The sequence below is a fragment of the Harpegnathos saltator genome, unplaced genomic scaffold (genome assembly GCF_003227715.2).
Source record: "Harpegnathos saltator strain DR-91 unplaced genomic scaffold, Hsal_v8.6 scaffold333, whole genome shotgun sequence".
In the NCBI taxonomy this organism is placed as follows: Eukaryota; Metazoa; Arthropoda; class Insecta; order Hymenoptera; family Formicidae; genus Harpegnathos; species Harpegnathos saltator.
In genome coordinates this window covers 149,827-170,132 of record NW_020230132.1, presented here as the reverse complement: position 1 = coordinate 170,132, position 20,306 = coordinate 149,827, and the positions used below count along the sequence as shown (strand labels likewise).

Genomic DNA, 20,306 nt, shown 5'->3' with positions numbered 1-20,306 from the left:
TCGTTGACATGTAAAATTAAAAATTATTAATAACTATTTTATTAATAAATAATTATTAATAAACCATAATTATTAATAAACAGTGGTGATCTGTATTTTGTTCAACTGACCTATACATTGCTTGAAGGCATTTCCTGAAAATCCAGATTTACATTGGCAACTGAAACTGCCGGGTGTATTCGTGCAGATAGCATTTCTGCCGCATCTTCCAGAAGGTCCATTTACTGCGTCGCACTCATTTATATCTACAAATAAAAAAGAAAGGCCGTATTATTGATAAAATCTCACATATACACAGAAACTTCTCTATATAAAAAGCATACAAAAGAGTAATTGTCTAATTAATTGCAAAAAGAGATATCAGATTACTCACCGACACATCCAGCCCCTATGTCGTTCGGATTAAAGGTCCAACCGTCTTCGCAAATACAATAAGCTTCATGACCATCGGCTTTGCAAAAGGCATGGTCGCCACAAGTTACCTCATCGCATGGTGCTTTGAAATAAAACGAAAATCATGTGTTATCAAACAAACAAAACTCTTTATTACCAATAAAACAAAAATCATGTATTAACGATGAAACAAAACAAATATCTGGTATTACCAATCTCATTCTTCTTGAGTCTTAAAAGAGTCTTAAAAAGTGATAAAGAAATTACGATCGAGAAATCACAAGTAACAAAATCGAACACCCAAAAAAATATTTTTTATTTGTAAAATGATTTTTCCCATAGTCTCATGTTCTAAGCGAAGCCTTTTACGGAAAAAGGATTTCTCTTTCGATGAAGCGATTAAAGTAAACCATTCATCTAAAATTTATTAGATATTATTCTAACTATTTTCCTCTTATTTCAAAAGGATTTCCTCTTATATCAATTCATTTTCCTCTTATATGAAGAGGAATATGTTGATTTGAATGTCAGTTTTCTTTGTTCAGTCATGCTCTACCTCCAGACATAAACGTAAAAATAATAATATGCTTATGGATTAGAATATTTGGAACGCTTTTTAAAAAAAGTATGTGTGTAACATATAACGAAGATAATTTACACATATTTGGTCAAATATAGTTTATAATCTATTGCAAAAAGTTGAATAATATAGTCTTTCTTTTAACTATGTTTCATATAATTGATTATGATGAACATCTTTGTAGCTATCAAGTCCATAACAAAACTGATTGGAAAGGAAGATGTTAAAAAAGCGTCGATTTTAGCCCCCAAGGGAAAAGTGAATGGACCTTGAAAAATCATTGTTTGGGTCCTCAGATAACCAGGAAAAAATAATCATTTATCCGACCAGTGGTGAGAACATTGCAAGAATGGCCTGAATATAATAAAAAATACCACTAATCAAAAACTTATAATTACTGATTATTTTAGGCGAATCACACCTCCGTATGGTTCCTTATAAGTCACTCCTATAACGATGTATAGAAAGAGCAACTTTAAATGATAAAAATAAAAGCATTGTTGGGTACGATACAAATAGTCGTACGGAAGCACGTTCAGCGAGAGTGCGCTGCGCCTGAAGCCGCGTCTCCGGTCGTCGGCGTATGACCGTTTGCTCTTCCGTATAGTAACACTATACATTCTACTAGACGAACGTGATTTTGACTTGCTTTTTGCTGCATAGCACATTTTACATAAAACTATATCATTAGATTCATGATATTCTGTGCGCGATCTTTTTTCAAGTGATCGTACACAATTAGAGCAACGTTTAGGCATAATGAATATTTTTTTCCGAGAAAAGTGAATATGTTATTTTAATATATCCCTGAAATTGAATTACTGACCAAGAGTTATAACAAAAATTGACTACAAGAACTAAATATCGTTATAAATGTTATATGTTGGAAATATTACCTTTGACACTTTTTGGTGATATCTTAACGAAGATATAATCATGTGTCAGTAAAAATAGTAATATGAATCAGTTGCAAATATCAAAATTATAAATAAGTGTATAATGTATGAAAGTAATTCTGAAGAATTAAGAGATAAGGCAAGGTGTTGTTTATTGACTTGCTTCACACTCGGTGATATAAATACAATTTCAAAAACAAAAAAATTGTTCATTGAGAACTCAATGAGAATATATAATATTATTATATAATATAATATACGGAAGAACAAACGGCTCGCTATACGCCGATGGCCGGAGACACGGCGTCAGGCGCAGCGCAGTCTCGCTGAGCGTGCTTCCGTACGACTACTTGTGCCGCACGCAACAATGACTTTATTTTTATCATTTCAAATTGCTCTTTCTATACATTATTATAGGAATGACTTATAAGGAACCATACGGAGGTGGTTCACCTAGAATAATCAGTAATTGCAAGTTTTCAACTAGTAGCATTTTTTACTATACTTAGGCCATTCTTACAATGTTATCATTGGTCAGATAAATGATTATTATTTCCTGTCATCTGAGGAGCCAAACAATGATTTTTCGAGGTCCATTCATTTTTCCTTGGGAGCCAAAATCGACACTTTTTTAACATTCTCCTTTAAGTAATTCTGCTTATCCTGAAATTACTTTCTTTTGGGTGAATAATAATATAGAGACAGTTTCTATGGATTATTACCTTTACACTGTATGTGAGGCGGAGTACCGACGAACCCGGACTCGCATTCGCAGTGGTAACTTCCTCTGATATTCGTGCAGATCGACGCAGGCCCGCAAGGATTAGTAAGGCACTCGTCCAGATCCGCGCACTCGGCCCCGACGGCTTTGAAGCCATCTTTGCAGAAGCACTGTCCCTCGATGCACTCGGCATTGTTGACACAATCAAAATTCGACTTGCAGAGCGTCGTAACGTCGGTCTACAAACAGTACAACGGAAACGACATTTTACCTCGTTCAAATTCTTGTCGCGTTCTAAGGCATCGAAACATTGTATTCGGAAATGGGAACCGGTTCTCGACGGCGCGGAGTACAACTACCTCGTGGACGCGCAAATAAGAAGGTAGGAGTCACGTTAAGTGAGCCGTGGGTCAATTTGTGTGGCTTTGCAAACAACGAAAAGAATATGACTTCGGGAAGAAGATAAATGGTACGAGACCGGTTTGTGCCTATTATTCGCTTCGCGTACGTTTTCCTTTTCTCTTCCATCACTCCCGTAAATCACAGGACAGTCCAAGATATTGGAGACACGACGAGCCTGTTTACGAGACGTTCGTCTCGAGATATTTCTCATGTTACGGATCTCGCTTGTAAGCATGTACCGAACAACTCGTTGTTCTGAATGGAACGGGTTTGCTGAATTATTACCTGATCGCAAGCGACTGTCGGATTGGGGCTGGCACTGTACCCCGGTGGACAGACGCAATTGTAGCCGGGGTCCGCGTTCTTGCAAATCGCGTTCCTGCCGCAAGGATTCTCCAAAGCCGTACACTCGTCAATATCTGGAACGAAACGTGAATCACAATAACAAGGAGAATCTTACGAGCTTGGAAATGAAAAGATACGGAATACTTTTTTACGATATTTTTAGAATTCTAACTTTCCAACGTGAATGAAGAACTATACGCGCACTTAATACTTTTATATAGAAAAATAAACAATTCTCAATGGAGAAAATAGACATATAACAAAGCCGCGTTTAATGGAAGGTCAACTGCTTAGAGCTTCAGCTTGTTGGCCTCGCATAATCCACATATCGCATGATCCACTCAAAGAAGAAGGACTGTATTATTAAATGGAGGAAATGTCGAGTAAGCTAACCGCTGCACTCCTTGTAAGGGTCGCCGGTGTAATCCGTCTTGCAGCTGCAGACGAAGCTACCGATCGTGTCGCTGCACACGGCGTTCTCGCCGCAGGGATTGCGCTTGCATTCGTTCACGTCTGTTAATCAATATGGTTAATCGCGATGTGAGTATTATTAATCGTTAGCATCGATGAATGAATATGATGTGCAATGACAGAGGAAAAGACAAAGAGAGAGAGAGAGAGAGAGAGAGAGAGAGAGAGAGAGAGAGAGAGAGAGAGAGAGAGAAAGAGATTATTGCTTTGTGACTGACTTTCGCAAAGAGTTAGTCCTTGGCCAACAAAACCCGGCGGGCAAATGCACTTGTACGAGCCCGGGACGTTGATGCACCTCGCGTTGACCGCACAAGCATCCGTGCTGCTGCATTCGTTCACGTCGATGCAGCCGTGCGTGGGGTCCATTTGGTAACCGGCATGGCACCTACACTCGAAGCTACCCTCGATGTTCACGCATTCCGAGTTCATGCTGCATGGTGAACCCTCCTCACACTCGTTTATATCTGTTAGTGATGCTCGGTTAGTCGACACTGCGGACGATATATAGGCACCGAATCTCCGATGGTACGATAATCATCGGCTCATTTTGTTTTAATCAATTAATAATTGATTAATGAGTGATTTGATACGTTTATTAAGATGCGAATTGTGCGTTCGTCAAATAGCAGTGAGACGATTTTGTATTGTTCATAGACTCGTACACATAGACTGCGAACGTTCTACTTTCTTAAGAGGCTGCGAAGACTATATCTGACAATGAGAAGAATAACCTGTATTAGAGTCATTTAATTCTTGTCTAGCTTGACTCCTCTCGGAGAAAGCTAGACGAAGATGTGTCTGTGAATAGTGAAAAAGGAATACCGTCATATTTTGTTTTCAAATATCACATAAGAAGAAGCAGCCTATGTATGCAAGCCTACGGTATTATTAAAGCGTGATAATTAATGATATTTATGATTCGTCCATAGTTCACCGCACTGTTTTATCCTCTACTTACCATACCGCTGATAGGACTTTACACGCTTTGACGAACTCAAACTCTCGGCGTGTGTATCGTATCGCGGGAAATAAATTAGAGCGAGGCGTAATAGGTAGGGAAGGCAATCGCGGTAGAAACGTTCTCAAGACTCACCATGGCAACCTGTCCACGGATCACCGTTCATTCCGTCGGGACACAAGCACCGGAAACTACCATGTACATTTGTGCAGAGAGCGGAACGTCCGCAGGGGCTTCTTAGGCACTCGTTGATATCCCTGCATTCCTCTTCGGGGCTGCCGTCATATCCTAGAGGACACTCGCATTTATGAGCGCCTGGTAAGTTCACGCATAGTGCATCCTTCCCGCAAGCACCTTCGTATTCGCACTCGTTGATATCGATGCACTATTTGGACAGATCGAAACAGTTAGATACCTAAGCTGACATCCGACGAGGTTATTTCTCGAAAGAATCGTGATATAAAATACACCGTAACGTAAAATTTTGAAAAATTAGAAAAGAGACGCGAAATATACGTTTTAATTCGATCGTATCCATTCGATCATATATAGATTGAATAAATAAATATATAAAGTTTAGATTTCTTCATAGATAATATTCTTGTTGTTCTAAGTCATTTAAGTATTTTTATCCTTTGCGAAGCCTTTGCATTTATATACTGTATAATTAACTTGCGCCCTCCGAGAGTTCATCGTACCGAACGATAATTATTGAGATCAATATCTCCTTTATAGGTACCAAAAAAGATATTTCCGGGACAAGATAATTGGCTTATAGGCGTATTATTAGCCGCTTTGAGCTCAGCAACGTTATCGCAAAAGTCTCCTAATCGTTTTCTTTACCTCTCGCGTTCCTGTTTTCGTCGGTTTACTTACATTGTTGTACGGGTCTCCCATGAATCCGTCTTGACACGTGCAGGTGTAATTGCCAGGTATGTTATGACACACGGTATTGTCGCCGCATGCGCCTGGTATCGTGCATTCGTCCACATCTTCGCAATGTACCTCACCGTCGCCGATGTAGCCAGGTTTGCATTTGCACAAGAAGTTCGACGGGAGGTTACAACACTCGGCATTTTCGACGCAACGCCCAGCGAGCGCCGGATCGTCACATTCGTTGATATCTGCAAATATAATTCGGCAAATAAGTCGATGAACCGAACGTATAGCTGCGAGATCGCGACTGTTGACTGTGCGTTAAATGTGCGAGTAAAATTACCTTCGCAGTGAAAACCATCGCCTCGATATCCAGGAAAACAGGAACATTGAAAGCTGCCAAGAGTATTTGTACAATGGGCAAATATATCACAGGGCCGATATTTACATTCGTTCTCATCTGTAAGTTTATATAGATATTGTCAGTTACAAATAACTCGATAAGTTTTTATGTATGTGTATAGCATGTATTATTTCTATTCTTTATGAAGTATTAGGAGGATGAATTAGTTCTGGTTCCTAGAAATAGATGAGTTTAGTAACAAATTAACGGTTAGTATGAATGTTGGCAACATGAAATTCGGCAACACTGAAAGATTTGACATTTCTCTATGACATATGACAGTTTGCGCGCTATTGTTACTGGTAATTTCATTGTTTATACGCGTCTAAAATGGATTGTACAAAATTGCATTTTCGACATTCATTACGTTTTTTGTTTAATTTGAAAAAATCGGCAACTGAAGCTCATGAAATGCTTGTTACAACTTATGGTAATCAAACTCCATCATATTCCAACTGTAAATTTTTATTTCAACGACTCAAAAGTGCTAATTTCGATTTGAATGACAAAGAATGTACTAGTCAATTAAAAAAATTCGAAGATTCTGAATTGCAAGCATTATCGAATGAAAACACTGCTCAAACGGAAAAAACAAATGGCTGAACGATTCAACGTCGATAAAACAACAATTTCTAAACGACTATACGCCATGGGAAAAATTCAAAAGGAAGACGAATGGTTTCCACATGAATCGAGTGAAAGTGCCATTGCAAATCGTTTAAATATCGCCATGTCATTGCTTGCCAGAAAGAAAAGTTTTTTGTAGCTAATTGTAATTGGAGATGAAAAGTGGATTTATTTTGATAATCCAAAGCGAAAAAAATCATGGGTTGATGCAAGACAACCATCAACATTGATAACGAAACACGATTCACGGTCAAAAAGCAATGCTCTGTATTTGATAGAATATGTAAGGTGTGGTGTACTATGAGCTTCTAAAATCGAATGAAACAGTTATAGGGAAACGATATCAGCAACAATTGAACAAATTGAATAATGAATTGGTACAAGAAAGGCCAGCAATAGCCAGCAATAAACGCAAAGTGATTCTTTTGTACAATAATGTTCGCCCACATATTGCTTCAATCGTAAGACACACATTGTTAGAGCTCGAATAGGAAATCCTTCCGTATCCAGCATACTCTCTAGACCTAGTGCCATCTGATTACCATCTATTCCGATCGATGCAACACGCTTTGGCAGATACACACCTCAATAATTACGAGGATGTGCAAAAATGGGTGTTTGTGTTGAAAGAAATGTCTGATTGGATTGCTTCGAAAGACAAATCGTTATACCGTAGCGGAATCGCTACGTTGCCAGAAGGATGGGAAAAAGTCACAGCTAACGACGAAAAATATTTTGATTGATGTAAATTTAACTATTTCTTTAAAATAGAAATAAAAAAATTGACAAAATAAGACCAGAATTAATTCAACTTCCTAATATAAGGAAACTCAATCAAAAGTTGGAGCGTTCTATGAAAGTAAAATATTTGTTCAAACCTTAATTATATAAATTATATAGTAATATGTTATAGTAAACGTTTGTAAACAATAGAATAAATGCGTCGTCCTCATAGAAAAGCATTACCGGCTAATTTATTATAGCCAGTAATATTTCTCTTACGAAGGCGATTGAATATATGCTAACGATGGAATTTGCACGAATAATTGCGTGTAATGATAACTGATAATTCTCCGCGTACAAACCTGGAACTTGACAGTTACATCCTCCAAACCCATCGTTACAGTGACAGACTGAATCCAGACAGACACCGTTTTGACATTTAGTACCGTGCTCTGTTGTACAATCATCTGGAAACGAAATTTCCAACAGATTAAATTATTCAATATTATTAAAGACAAGTCGACTGTGAAAATATGCAATTGCACAAATCTATCGTTAATTTCTGCGTAGAGGAAAACCAAAACTCCGAGAATTAATTAATATTCTCGCGTATGTCGCTTGTCATGAAATTTTACCGTTCTTCCTCGTCACACAAACGGAAACATGAACTCACTCATGCGAATAAATACTCGATAATTTTATTTGAGCGACGACACGTCAACGGGAATATACATATCTGGGAAGAAACATCCGGCACGAAGTACGAGCCATTTTTGCGCCGGACATTAAGTTATATTATCCCAGGAGAAAAAGAACTGCAGAATAAATTGCGAGTCATCGGCTAATCGGCGCAATTTTCCCCCGCCGGGCTAATCAGCGGTCGAACAGTGGAGTTTTTCTCACAAGCTGCGAAGCAGATACGTTCAGCTGATACGTTCAGTAGACTCAAGTAACACGATATGCTCATCGACGCGGACCGGTACGTCAATTATCCGCCTCTATCTGGAGATGATAACATCCGCGAAGGAAAGGAGAGAAAAAGGGGAAGAAACGCGAATAAAAATAAATCTCTGCGGTTAATTACGACGTGGGCGTGACTCAGTACAATGTGGTATAATGATGCGGGCGGAGATCCCCTTAATTGACGCGACGGGAGACGACATTGCGCCCATCGCGTCGCCATGTCGCGTCGTGAGTGCGTTTCTGCGGTTTACGCGCCGCGAGAGAAATTACTTAGTCGTCGTAATCACATCAAGAACTGCGGAATGACACAAAGCAGCCACAGAAAGATGTTGAGGCGATAATACGTCGTATCGTGCGACGGTGTCTCCTCTCTTCCTGGCGTGCTACACTCTCGTGATCGCTCTCAAGATGACACCGTGTTTGCAGAGTGATTATGAACCCCGAATAAACCCGAGTTTGTTCGGAAAAGATACGTCTTCCCACAAGAAACTCACTTGTGCACTTCAACTTGCCGCGCTGCTCGTCCGCGCCCTGGTAGCAGTCGACGCGCTGATCGCAAAGCTTCGAGAGCTCTAGTAACTGCAGAATGTCCGTCGACTCGTTCACTTGGCAGCCGAAGTAGCCGTCCTCGAGGTTCAAGAAGAATACTTCTCGCCTCAATCCATGGCCGAGTCCGTTGCGAGATTCGGCCTGGAAAATTTGAATTGCAACATTAATTGAATCTCATTCGTTCACGCAAAAATCGAGCTCTTGATAAACATATAAAGAAATAAGTTCCCTATTCTTAATTTTGTAGTACTAACAAGTTTCAATGTACGATAAAATTCCATCCATGAAGGCATAAAAACGTTTTCGAACGTCTACTTACCGGATACGAAGATAAAAGTATCCACGTCAGCAACGGCCAAAGATGTTTCATCTTTGCTGCAAAAAAAAGAGAGAAAAAGGTCGAAATTAGTCATGTTATAATAACAGATATTGCGCAGGCAGACCGTGCGAATACTGCTTGTTAATAACGGAAATTTTTAGCGGTGATCAAAGTTACCACAAACATACACACACACACACACACAAACACACATATACACATGCTTGTGTCATCTTTTTACTCGTGGAGCGTTACAGAAGAAATTTATAGATTCCTAAACATATACGTAAAGGCCCGATGACTTCACGCGAGAATCACCTGTGGTAATTGCATCATCGCAAATTCACAAGTGGTTTCGCAAAAAACCAGCGCTACCTCGTCTTCTGTCCCCTCGAAGCTCTGGGAACTTTTCGCGATCCGAAGATGCGAGAGAGAGAGAGAGAGAGAGAGAGAGAGAGAGAGAGAAACAGAAAGGGAGGCAATCAACATTCCCCGCGATGTTCGCGGCGTATAAATCATGAGAGGAAAGCACCGCGGTTGCAGGAAATCATTGGAAAATCGAGCGTGGATACAAAACCGCAAGAAACCGTCGGACCGTTTTTCAGTCGCAACGGGTAAACCAACACCGCTCGAACACCTGTTCGTTGGACGAAGCGCCAGTCCGCCAATCGCTCTGATGTGTGGCTAGTTCACGAATGTGTGCTGAGAAAGTCGGTTGATCCACCAACTCTGACGTATGTAGTGTTAATTTTAGCGTTCAATGAGAGATACTTATGAACTTAACATCTGAACATCGCTCATTGCCGATTGATGCGGCGAAAAGGAATGGATTCTCGCATACATATACGATATTCACGATTTAGATGAGAATAATGTGACTCTAACCCTCAGATACGTATGGCGAAACTGCAGAATCTGTAGCGCATTCGACTCAACATTGTGGAAAAACGTTGTCGAGGGTCTTCCTCTGGCTCCTCTGGATCCCGTTTCAGAAACGCGGAAATCGGAATCCTCGAATTCCCGCGCGACGCTACAAGCAATCGCGCCAGCCAGCCGTTTCGCGTTTATTGCTCGTTTCTACTTCGCCCGATACGATTCCTCGGACTAGCGTCGAACTGTAAACGCAATTTTCACGAGATAGCTCCGCTGCGCAGACGCATTCGCGTCAAAAGCGTCTTCGTTGCGAACCGCGGTTAGTCGTCGGGGACGCAGACAAATGCACTATCACGAGCGAGCGAGCGAGGGCGCGCATGCAACAAGTAACACAATAAGTTAGAGCTGCGGCGAGATCAACCTGGCGCGGTGAAATGTTAACGACTGCACACGGCTAAGCTCATAGGGAAGGATCGCAGAGGGCGAGAGGGAGGAAGGCAGGAAGGACGTGTGTTCGCCAAGTCGGATGAAGTGGAGGAAGAGAAGCGGAAAGTGCGAGAAGGAACGACCAGGAGGATAGGAGAGGAAAGAAGAGGCAGAGGAACGTAATAAAGGAGGGCGTGCGAGTGCGATGCACCTGTTGCCCTCCTGCCCCCTCCCCCCCGACCACCTTGCGTCGTCGCCGAGTCGTCCCTCCGCCGCGTACCCCTAACTCGTCAAGACAAACTCACGTACAAACTCACAGCTGCGAGTCGGCTAACAGGGGAATTCATGGGTTCCTTTATTTTAATTTCATTGTCACGGAAACCGGCTACCCCACCGAGTGAACTAATTTTTAGGAGCCGCTTTGGGAGCGATCGCTTTCGCAGTTCCCTTGCTCGTAGAGTCCTTGTGCGTTATATGTATTTATATGTGCGCAGAGGATGTGTGAAAACTGCAACACGATACTTTTACCAGACCATTCTATTTAGAAGCTAGATAAAAAATACTGACATGAAAATGCTGAGGCCACTGTGATTTCCGGAGCAGAGTTGATCAATACGCGTAGATTTTGTATCAAGTACATTGTACGAAACGAATAATTATACATATACACATGTACACTTATACACGTATATGTACCGATAATTGATTGAAAATATAATCAATCCCAGATTTATATTCACACGTAACTTTATTGTCTGGGTTAATATATTTTTTATTATATGAATAAGTGCAGATATTAGTCGGCGAATAATCAGAAATTCACGAAGCTCTAATCATCTAATAAATAATGATTGACTTCTAGCATAAATTTCGATTCGGAATATTTCTTTATTCATAGCGAATTCGTCAAACTTCCGCCCAAACCAGAAACGCTTTGCATGACAAGTAATTTCGCTCAATTGAAGATATGTATCTATGTATCTGAAAATTCGTGACATATGTCTTCTATTCACCTCCAATTCGCTATTTACGTCGCGGTATTTTGCATCCTGATACATCTTGGTTTCTAATTACTTTATCGTGGCATTGACACTGACACTCACATAGATATGACAATTTGATCAAAGTGTTACGTCCTGCGGACTCCGCGTACTCTAGACTTCTTTTATAAATAAGGAAAATTGAATTTATTATTATTTATTATATGGCCGGATGCGTTCAGGCATGTTACCACACGACGCGATCTCTGGAAGTTTCGATGCTCTGGAAATATTAACAATCTTGAACCAACTCCGATCTTGTTTCCCACAGTATCGCAACATCCTTTTTAGAAGTATCGATATTTCCTTCTTAAGATTGCTGCCACGTTTTTTTAAACAAAAGACTCTCGAAAACCTCTTATTGCCATATGCATCCTATCTCCTACAAAGTTATCTTAAAGAGACACTGCAACGTATTCTTGACCCCCACCTCTAAAAAAACATTCGAAGCACAGTCCTATGACCATATTTGGGCATGAACATTAGATTTCCGAAACAATTCCCTAAAACCCCACTCTCTCAACCGAGCTGACGTTTTGAGAAGAGCCAAAATGCCAACTCACTTCTCGACCGACCCGCAGCCAGGACAGAAGCTTCTCTTCAGCACCCCTTCAGGGTCTCCTAACAATCTAGCCTACTAGTGGCTTAGACAGATCAATGTTTCTCCAGTCGTTAATTATTCTGTGCAATGATCTTGTGCATTTTTGGATCGTGAGCAATCCAGCGGAAACCAGCTTCCTATTCTTGGCGCAAACTTGGGTCATCCGCCCTCACCGACACGCAGCAATTACACTCCTCATTTTCGACCAATAGCACAGAACCAGCAGTAAATTATTTATACCTTCTTTTGCCTGAGTGACCCCTTTCTTTTCACTTTTCTTCTTTTCTTCTGTCTCTCTTCTTTTCCTTTCCTTTTTCTTTCTTTTTGTTTGCCCCTTGGCATGCCTCCTTAATTGTTAAATCCGGTGTCAGTGGCCCAATCTTTTCGATCACAGTCGGACATAACGAACACGGAATTTTGCTCAGACCGCGATTGTTATACATATATGTATACGTATACATTATAAAATCTTACAAATTTTATTTCATTGTGAACTTCCGTCTAATCATCAATAAAACAAGTTATTTGTAATTGTAAGCCAATCACACTTTCCAACTAATTATTCTCAACAAAAAATTCTCCCTTCCCTCAACTGTCGCTCACGGTCCTATCCCAGGTAAAAGGATTCAGTTCCTTGACCTAAATAAAGGACCACCGACGTACGTCCGCGCCAGATAAAGGGGTTATTCCGATCCTTGATCTGCACCGCAGACTTGCGAGTACGTCGGAGCTTGTGAAAGCAAACGTCAAGTTGCGTTCCTCCTCCAGGACGTAACAAAAGCAATGAGTATTAATCAACACTTTATGTGGCATTCTTTTTACCTGATCGATTTCTGTGAAATCTTGCATTTCTATGTTTTCTTAATCGCTGTAGACACAGTATACACTGCTCAAAAGAATTATGGCATAGATAATTTATTGCCGAAAATTGGCCAACTTTGACTGACGATTACTTCGCGAAAAATTATTATAGACTAATGATTTTTTTTTCATAATAGAGCTTGAAGTCTCTACTTTAAGAATATATTTCCATTTTTTGCATGCGATACACCCCTACCACTGTAACCCCTCTGACATCTGAGGGCATGTTTGGTATATTGAAAATTGCAAAGTTTGACGGAATGCACGGACGTGGACAATTTTTTCGGAGACGCCGTTTGCATCGTCATAAAGTTCAAATCTTCCCCTTCAATTTGAAAAAAAAGTAGGGTCGCTGTAATTTTTTTTCGCAAAGTTACGACCCTTCAAAAATATCGTTGTTTTTGGCCTTCAGACCAAGTATGCACGCATGTGTGTGTATGTGTCCGTGACAAAAGAGATAAGGACCACGTAGTTCGTCACTTCCACAGTAATTATTGATGTGTGAATATAAATTTTTTAAGGGTAAAACCCACCGGTGGGTCACGATGTCGCGAACGCGTTAAAATGGGACATCCTATGTATTATATTTTGATATGTGAAGAATATTCAGTAAAATTTTCAGTCTCTAATTTTGAATATCTCCCAAGAAATTAAATTTTTCTAAAAAATCGTTTTCTTCAATTTTAGTTGTTTAAAAATGAACAATGAGATTTTAGTTGTTTAAAAATGAACAATGAGATATAAAAACCATGGGAAACATATAAAGTAAGTATCAATACATTTATCAGAAAAATGTGAAATCATGTTTATTTTCATTAAACTGTGAACAGTATATCATAAAGATGAAAGAGAAAAAGATGGTATGTATACTTAGCACTGTTACATATAAAAAGTTAATGCGAGGATCCTATTGGATACTTCAAAAGTCAATGACATATCTTGATTGTTCGACAAGAATCAAAACCAGCACGCCAATATACGATATACATGTTCATAAATGCATGTCTCTTACTTTAAGTTCGCGCGAGACAATAAGCAAAATAAAATAATGAACAAAAAGTCTATGTCATCGGCCAAGCGAGTGCAATCGAAAGAAATTATGTCACGAGTGTAATCAAAACATATGTTCTCAAATACTCTGAACTTTCGAAACAGTCGGTTATCTTCTCGTATTACACTCTTGTCCACATGTCACGTTATATTTCGGCATAAGAGGCATACCACGGAGTACATGCATCGGTATGTCAGTTATCATTCTCGTCAGGTGATTAAAAAATTTTGCAGGTTCTTAATGCGTTTAATCACTGATTCTCACCACGTCACGTTAATTAACACATGCTTATTCGTATGTCACATCTACGCGAGTGTCAATATTAATGTCAATGTCGTGAGTGAGTATTCGGGATGTCACGACGGGGAGCAGCCAGCAATCATCTATTCTGTTAATGCTGAATGGGGAAGAAATCATGTCGAAGGAAGCAACACGTCGGGGGATAAACAATAATGCAGATTTCTAATTGCAATCGACGTTTGACTTTACCGGGAATAAGAAAATATTCGAATCGAAATTCAGACCAGTGTTTGTATAATTTGTCGTCATTTAACAAATTATGGATTTAAAAAGCTTCATGTATCTCTGATTGCTCATTAATTTGTACTTACATTTATCTCATGCAATAAGAGATGACGACAGAAAGCCGAATAACCAGCCGAAGCTAGTAGAAATACAGAATTTGTAATTAATTGCACTCTCAATTAAAGATCATAGATATAAAAATAGTCAATAATTTACAATTATAAATATCGGCTTAAACCGTGTGTAAATCACGCAAATGCTGCATCTAATAACATAAACATACTATAAAATACTATAAAATAAATATAATACAATATATATTGTATTATAATAAATTATAACACAGTAGGAAAGAAACATATTTATATCATGTAATAGAATGTAAAAAAGTAAATTAAATAAGTAACGGCATTCTTACGTATAATAGTACGTACCGAAGAACGCCGAAGGATCAAGGCTATTTTTAATGTATTGCGCACGCTATTCTTGCGGTCAAAACAGTTTGACAAAAAATGACTTTTTTTAAATACCAGAATGAGACTAATCATTTCCTGTAGTTTTTTGGACGCTGAATACAAATCCGGTTTCTAAATTGCTCCACCACCTCACAATCTTGAGAAATTTATAGTTAAAAAAGGGCTTCACATATTTTGTTAAATTATAAATGTGAAATATGACATGCTGGAAAAATTTTATTGCAAACCAATTTAAATATGTTGTTCCAGCTTCTTAAAAGGAATATTTGTGTCGATTATAGTTAATAGCAAGATATTTATAGTTAAATATGAGTTCTGTCATGGAAAAGTTATGAACTAAATCATTGGAATTTACTAAGCAGCTTTCAATTATGTTAATTTAAACTTAATAGTTTGTCGCTAAATAATCCGATGTCAAAATTGACAAATTCAAAATAGTGAATTCAATATAGCAGATGTCATAACTTAGAAAGATGTCCACCATATAAATCCATTATTTTGAATTTGTCAGTTTTGACATTGAATTTGTATTTAACGACCTAAAACATTAAGTTTAAATTTACATAATTGAAAATTGTTTGGTAAATCGCAATGATCTAATTCATAACTTTTCCACAATAGATCCCATATTTAACCATAAATATCTTATTAACTATAGCCGACATAAAAAATTCCTTCGAACGTCTAAACGACCTAAAAACATACTTACTTTTGATCGTAATAAAATTTCTCCACCACGTCACATTTTGTAATTATAATATGACAAAATATGCGAAAAGAGCTCCTTTTTTACAATTCTAACTGCAAATTTTTCAAAATTGTAATGTGATGGAGCAATTTGAAGACCGAATTCATATTCATCGTCCAAAAAATTACAGGAAATGACTAGTCTCGTTCTAATGTTTCTTTCTTTCTTTTCAAACAGTATAATAGTTTCCGATATAAAAAGAAATGCGACCAGCGTATGCCATATTTCTGATATTTCTAAATTGAATGCGTGCAGGAATCGAATATCTCGCAACATGATTGTAATACTAAGTGTAATACTAATTGTAATACTCACCATCGTGAGCATTGAAAATATTCTTGCATTGAAAATACAACTACCGTATGTTAGAGAATTTTATTAGATTTAAATCAGAAATATAGAGAAAGAAAGGGAGAATGATATTCATATTTTTATAATTTAACCTAATATAACTGTTGCATATCAAATATCTTCATATTCCCAATACTCTGAGACCAAGAGCAATCTCTGTACTTATATACTCAAGAAAATTATTTTCTTAATTTATTTTATATCTGACAGAGCTTGCAGCCATATCGCGAAGGCAGACACGATTCCGATGGACAAGGATGCGGATACGAATATAGATGCGATATCGGAGGATCCGGTTCGGGCCGAGTTCGGGTCAACTGGAAGATAAATTTACAGATTTCTCTATACTCCATTTAATCCTTTGAGAAATTGGAAGTTAAAATATAACTTCCTACTAAAAATTATTTAAGAAAAACAATTGAAGTATACGATCGCAATGGATTAATTTACTCTATCTATTACATTTGTTGGTTAAGCCGACCATTTAATTTAATCAACAAACGATATATTTTGTGTTAAATCTAATAACTGCATGCTTTCGTAATATAATAAATCTGAAAAATAAATGTAAATACTGATATATGATAAATATAAATCTTATCATAATAAATATTTTTAGAACTCGTTATACAATATCAATATGACTTACATAGATAATAGTATTCGCACATTTGTAAACAGAGAAAAATTTAAAAACATCCGAGCGAGATATAGGGTGCGTTCAGCGGAGAAAACCGCTCAGTGAACGATTAGTGACTATTGGTCCTTACTGTTAGATCCTTTCATTCAGACTAATAACGTTGACGAATTACTCAACAGTTGCGCAACTGTTGAGTGTCGTGAACGCACCCATAATATGATATATATATGAGACATGTTTCTTTCATTTTAAAATACAAAAATTTCTAAAGGTGTAGTTTTAATATTAGTGATGATCTCACCGATTGTAATAACCTGGACGTATATTATCAAGCACACGATTCTAACTAACTTGCAAATATTTAACCATCGCTCTTTGTTTATTACAAAATTATAAATAACTAAAAATAATGACTGAATAATACTTTGAACATAAGACTATATTACGTTACGTTTCTGCATAAATTATGAACTTTATATTAAAAAATGGAAACTAACAAAATTCGATATTTTGGAAGAGAAGGGTTTCGTTTCTCTTCCGTATCCACTTCCTAAAACTAAAATAACCTATATCACTGTGAATAATAAAGGTGGAGTAGATTAGTTTAATTTAAGGAAAAGATATATCGGAAGGATGAAACCCCTCCTCCGCATATACAGGGTGCCCATTTTAAAACCCTCAGGCAAATATCTTGAAAAATATGGAAGATATGGAAAAATATTTCAGACAAAAGTTGCATGGTTTTAAGGGGGACATAAAACTATATGTCAGTTTGTTTACAGATAACGCCACTTTCGAGATATTCACTGATTGTTACTTTTCTTAAATAGAAATCCCAATTTTTTATTATATTATCCTTTCCTATCAATTAATTTGAATAACATTTGTTTTATTTGTCTAATATTTTTTGAGATATTTAAGGAAAACTTACTTGTTAGTAATTTTTTCAATGTTTAACTTACGATATTTCGCTAACTTATTGTCGAAAGAAAAAATGGTACTAAACTTTTTTACTCTATTTAGTCTCAATAATATATTGTTACAATAGCATCCTGATTTTGGTTAATTTGATGATTTTGAAATTTCCAAAAGACAATAAGTTAACAAAAGTTAGGGTATTATTGTAACAATATATGCTTGAGATCAAACAGAGTGAAAAGTCCAGTACTATTTTTTTCTTCCGACAAATAGCGAGATATTGTTAAATATTGAAAAAGTTACCAAGTTTTTCTTAAATATTTTAGAAAATATTATGTAAATAAACAAATGTTTCAGACCAAAATTATTCAAATAAATTGGTAGAAAAAGATGGTGTAATAAGAAATTGCAGTTTTCATTTAAGAAAAGTAATGATCAGTGAATATCTCGAAAATGGCGCCATCTGTAAACAAATTGATATAGTTATTTTATGTCCCCCTTGAAACTATACAACTTTTGTCTGAAACATTTTTCCGTATCTTCCATATTTTTCGAGATATTTACCTAGGGGATTTAAAATGGGACATCCTGTATATTAACACATTTACTGTTTTACATACGCAAAATATCGAACGTTGTTGGCATAAAACATTTACAAATGTTTTACGATACAAAAACTAAAAATATCATTATATAGAATATTTAGCAACATTTTTATTTCGCTGGTGTTATTGTGAACAGTCATTGTGAAGAATTAGATGCTTTTTTTAATATTATGGCAAATATGTATACGATATCCGAATAAAATCAACAAAATATATAATCTTACTTAATCTTAATCTTAATCTTAATTTTACTTAATATATTGCAATTCTCTTTTATTATGTTTTCCTTTTTCATTTTTATTTAATATAAAGTTTATATGATTAATGCGAAAATACTTTCAATTTTATGTCCCAAGTACTAATCAGTCACTACTTTTATTTATTCATAACTTTGTGATAAACAAAACGCGATAGTTGAAATTTTATGAATTTATTTCATTAAGTTAGCGAGATATCGTAAGTTAAACATTGAAAAAATTACTAACAAGTAAGTTTTCCTTAAATATCTCAAAAAATATTAGACAAATAAAACAAATGTTATTCAAATTAATTGATATTAGTCAGAGTTCTTGACAGCATATGTCAAAGTCATTAAAATCTATAAAGTTACCACTAATATTAATATTTAACTTTACAAAAATATTTGATATCAAATAACTGATTACAATTTGATAAATTAAGCCAAATATATAATTATTATATCTATCGTATAATTACATAGAATCTTCATCATTATATTTTATAATATAATAAAGTATTATATAACTACCAGTTAATTTGAACAATTTAGTATTTATAATATAATAAAAGTTACTTTTCTTATATAGAGCTCCTAATCATATGATTATAAGGAAAGAAAATTCTGAAGAAATAATTACAGACTCAATCTAGAACTATTTATTATATTAAAGTGCGAGGGAAAGAAAACACATACACACAAGTCTTTAAAATAAACAGAGCGATATCAGCACTATTTATATCACTATTCCATTTGACAATTCAGTTTTTTAATATCATCATTTATATACTATATGGACATATCAGTCAGACAAGAATACGACTCTATTAAACTTCGCGAAATATATGTAAAGTAATCAAACATTAAAATCATGGTAATTTCACTCATCTTGGTAAATTTTACTAATCAATATAGTTTTCAATTTTCTTCTCTAAAAATATATAAATTTTACAGTAGAACCAAGCGGTTATTTTACACATGACGTATTAATAGATTTTAGAAATTTCAAACTCAAATTATTTTTTTTAAGGTATATATATGTACATAATATAAGTTTTTACAATTAAAACTTATATAAAACTTACCTTTTTAAACAAAAAGGTAAAAAAAGGCGCCAAATACAAGTGTAACACGTATTGTATTATTTTTAGAAACTTCAAATTCAAATTATTTTTTTAAGGTATTGTGTACATAATTGTGTACAATATATGTGTACATAAGTTTTTACAAGTAAAACTTATAACTATAATAAAACTCTACAACATTATTCACTTGAAATCCATTTTATTTTGCTTAACATGATGTAGCATAGTTGTAAGTCGTTTAAAATTGATTTTAAATAAGAATCACAAGAAGTTACAGATTACCATTTAAGATTACAAAAATTTAGATAGCTTAATATTTATATTCACGCAATATCATTGATTAATATAGACAGTTCGTAACCTAAAAATTAGCAATCCGTACGTCACGTGAATTATTTTACTCGTCGCACAGTTTATACAGTTAGAAATTGAAAATCTTATCGCGATCGTTCTTGACAGACATCGGTCTTTCTGCCGCAAGCGATTGACACAGATACATTGCTTTTTACCGACGACTCTTTAGCATATCTTTGTGTCGCAATCTTATGATCAATCAGTCAATAGCTGTTGTATATGATACCATAGTAATGTGCTTGAAATTTAGAATCTATTGCAAATCTTGTAAATACTTGTTCTTGCTAA

General features: G+C 36.3%; 1 protein-coding gene across 1 annotated transcript in view; it reads right to left on the bottom strand.

Moving 5' to 3' along the window:
* dpy (fibrillin-like protein dumpy) overlaps positions 1-20,306 on the bottom strand; it is a 166,973-nt gene that overhangs the window by 107,172 nt on the left and 39,495 nt on the right. The window contains exons 2-13 of the mRNA XM_025300206.1: positions 9,227-9,282; positions 8,853-9,048; positions 7,758-7,862; positions 5,986-6,102; positions 5,643-5,890; positions 4,902-5,151; positions 4,027-4,272; positions 3,731-3,850; positions 3,278-3,411; positions 2,592-2,829; positions 374-496; positions 111-245 (exon numbers count right to left, since the gene is read on the bottom strand). Of these exons, the coding sequence (XP_025155991.1) occupies positions 111-245; positions 374-496; positions 2,592-2,829; positions 3,278-3,411; positions 3,731-3,850; positions 4,027-4,272; positions 4,902-5,151; positions 5,643-5,890; positions 5,986-6,102; positions 7,758-7,862; positions 8,853-9,048; positions 9,227-9,282 (1,968 nt within the window). The remainder of the gene's footprint in view (positions 1-110; positions 246-373; positions 497-2,591; positions 2,830-3,277; positions 3,412-3,730; positions 3,851-4,026; positions 4,273-4,901; positions 5,152-5,642; positions 5,891-5,985; positions 6,103-7,757; positions 7,863-8,852; positions 9,049-9,226; positions 9,283-20,306) is intronic.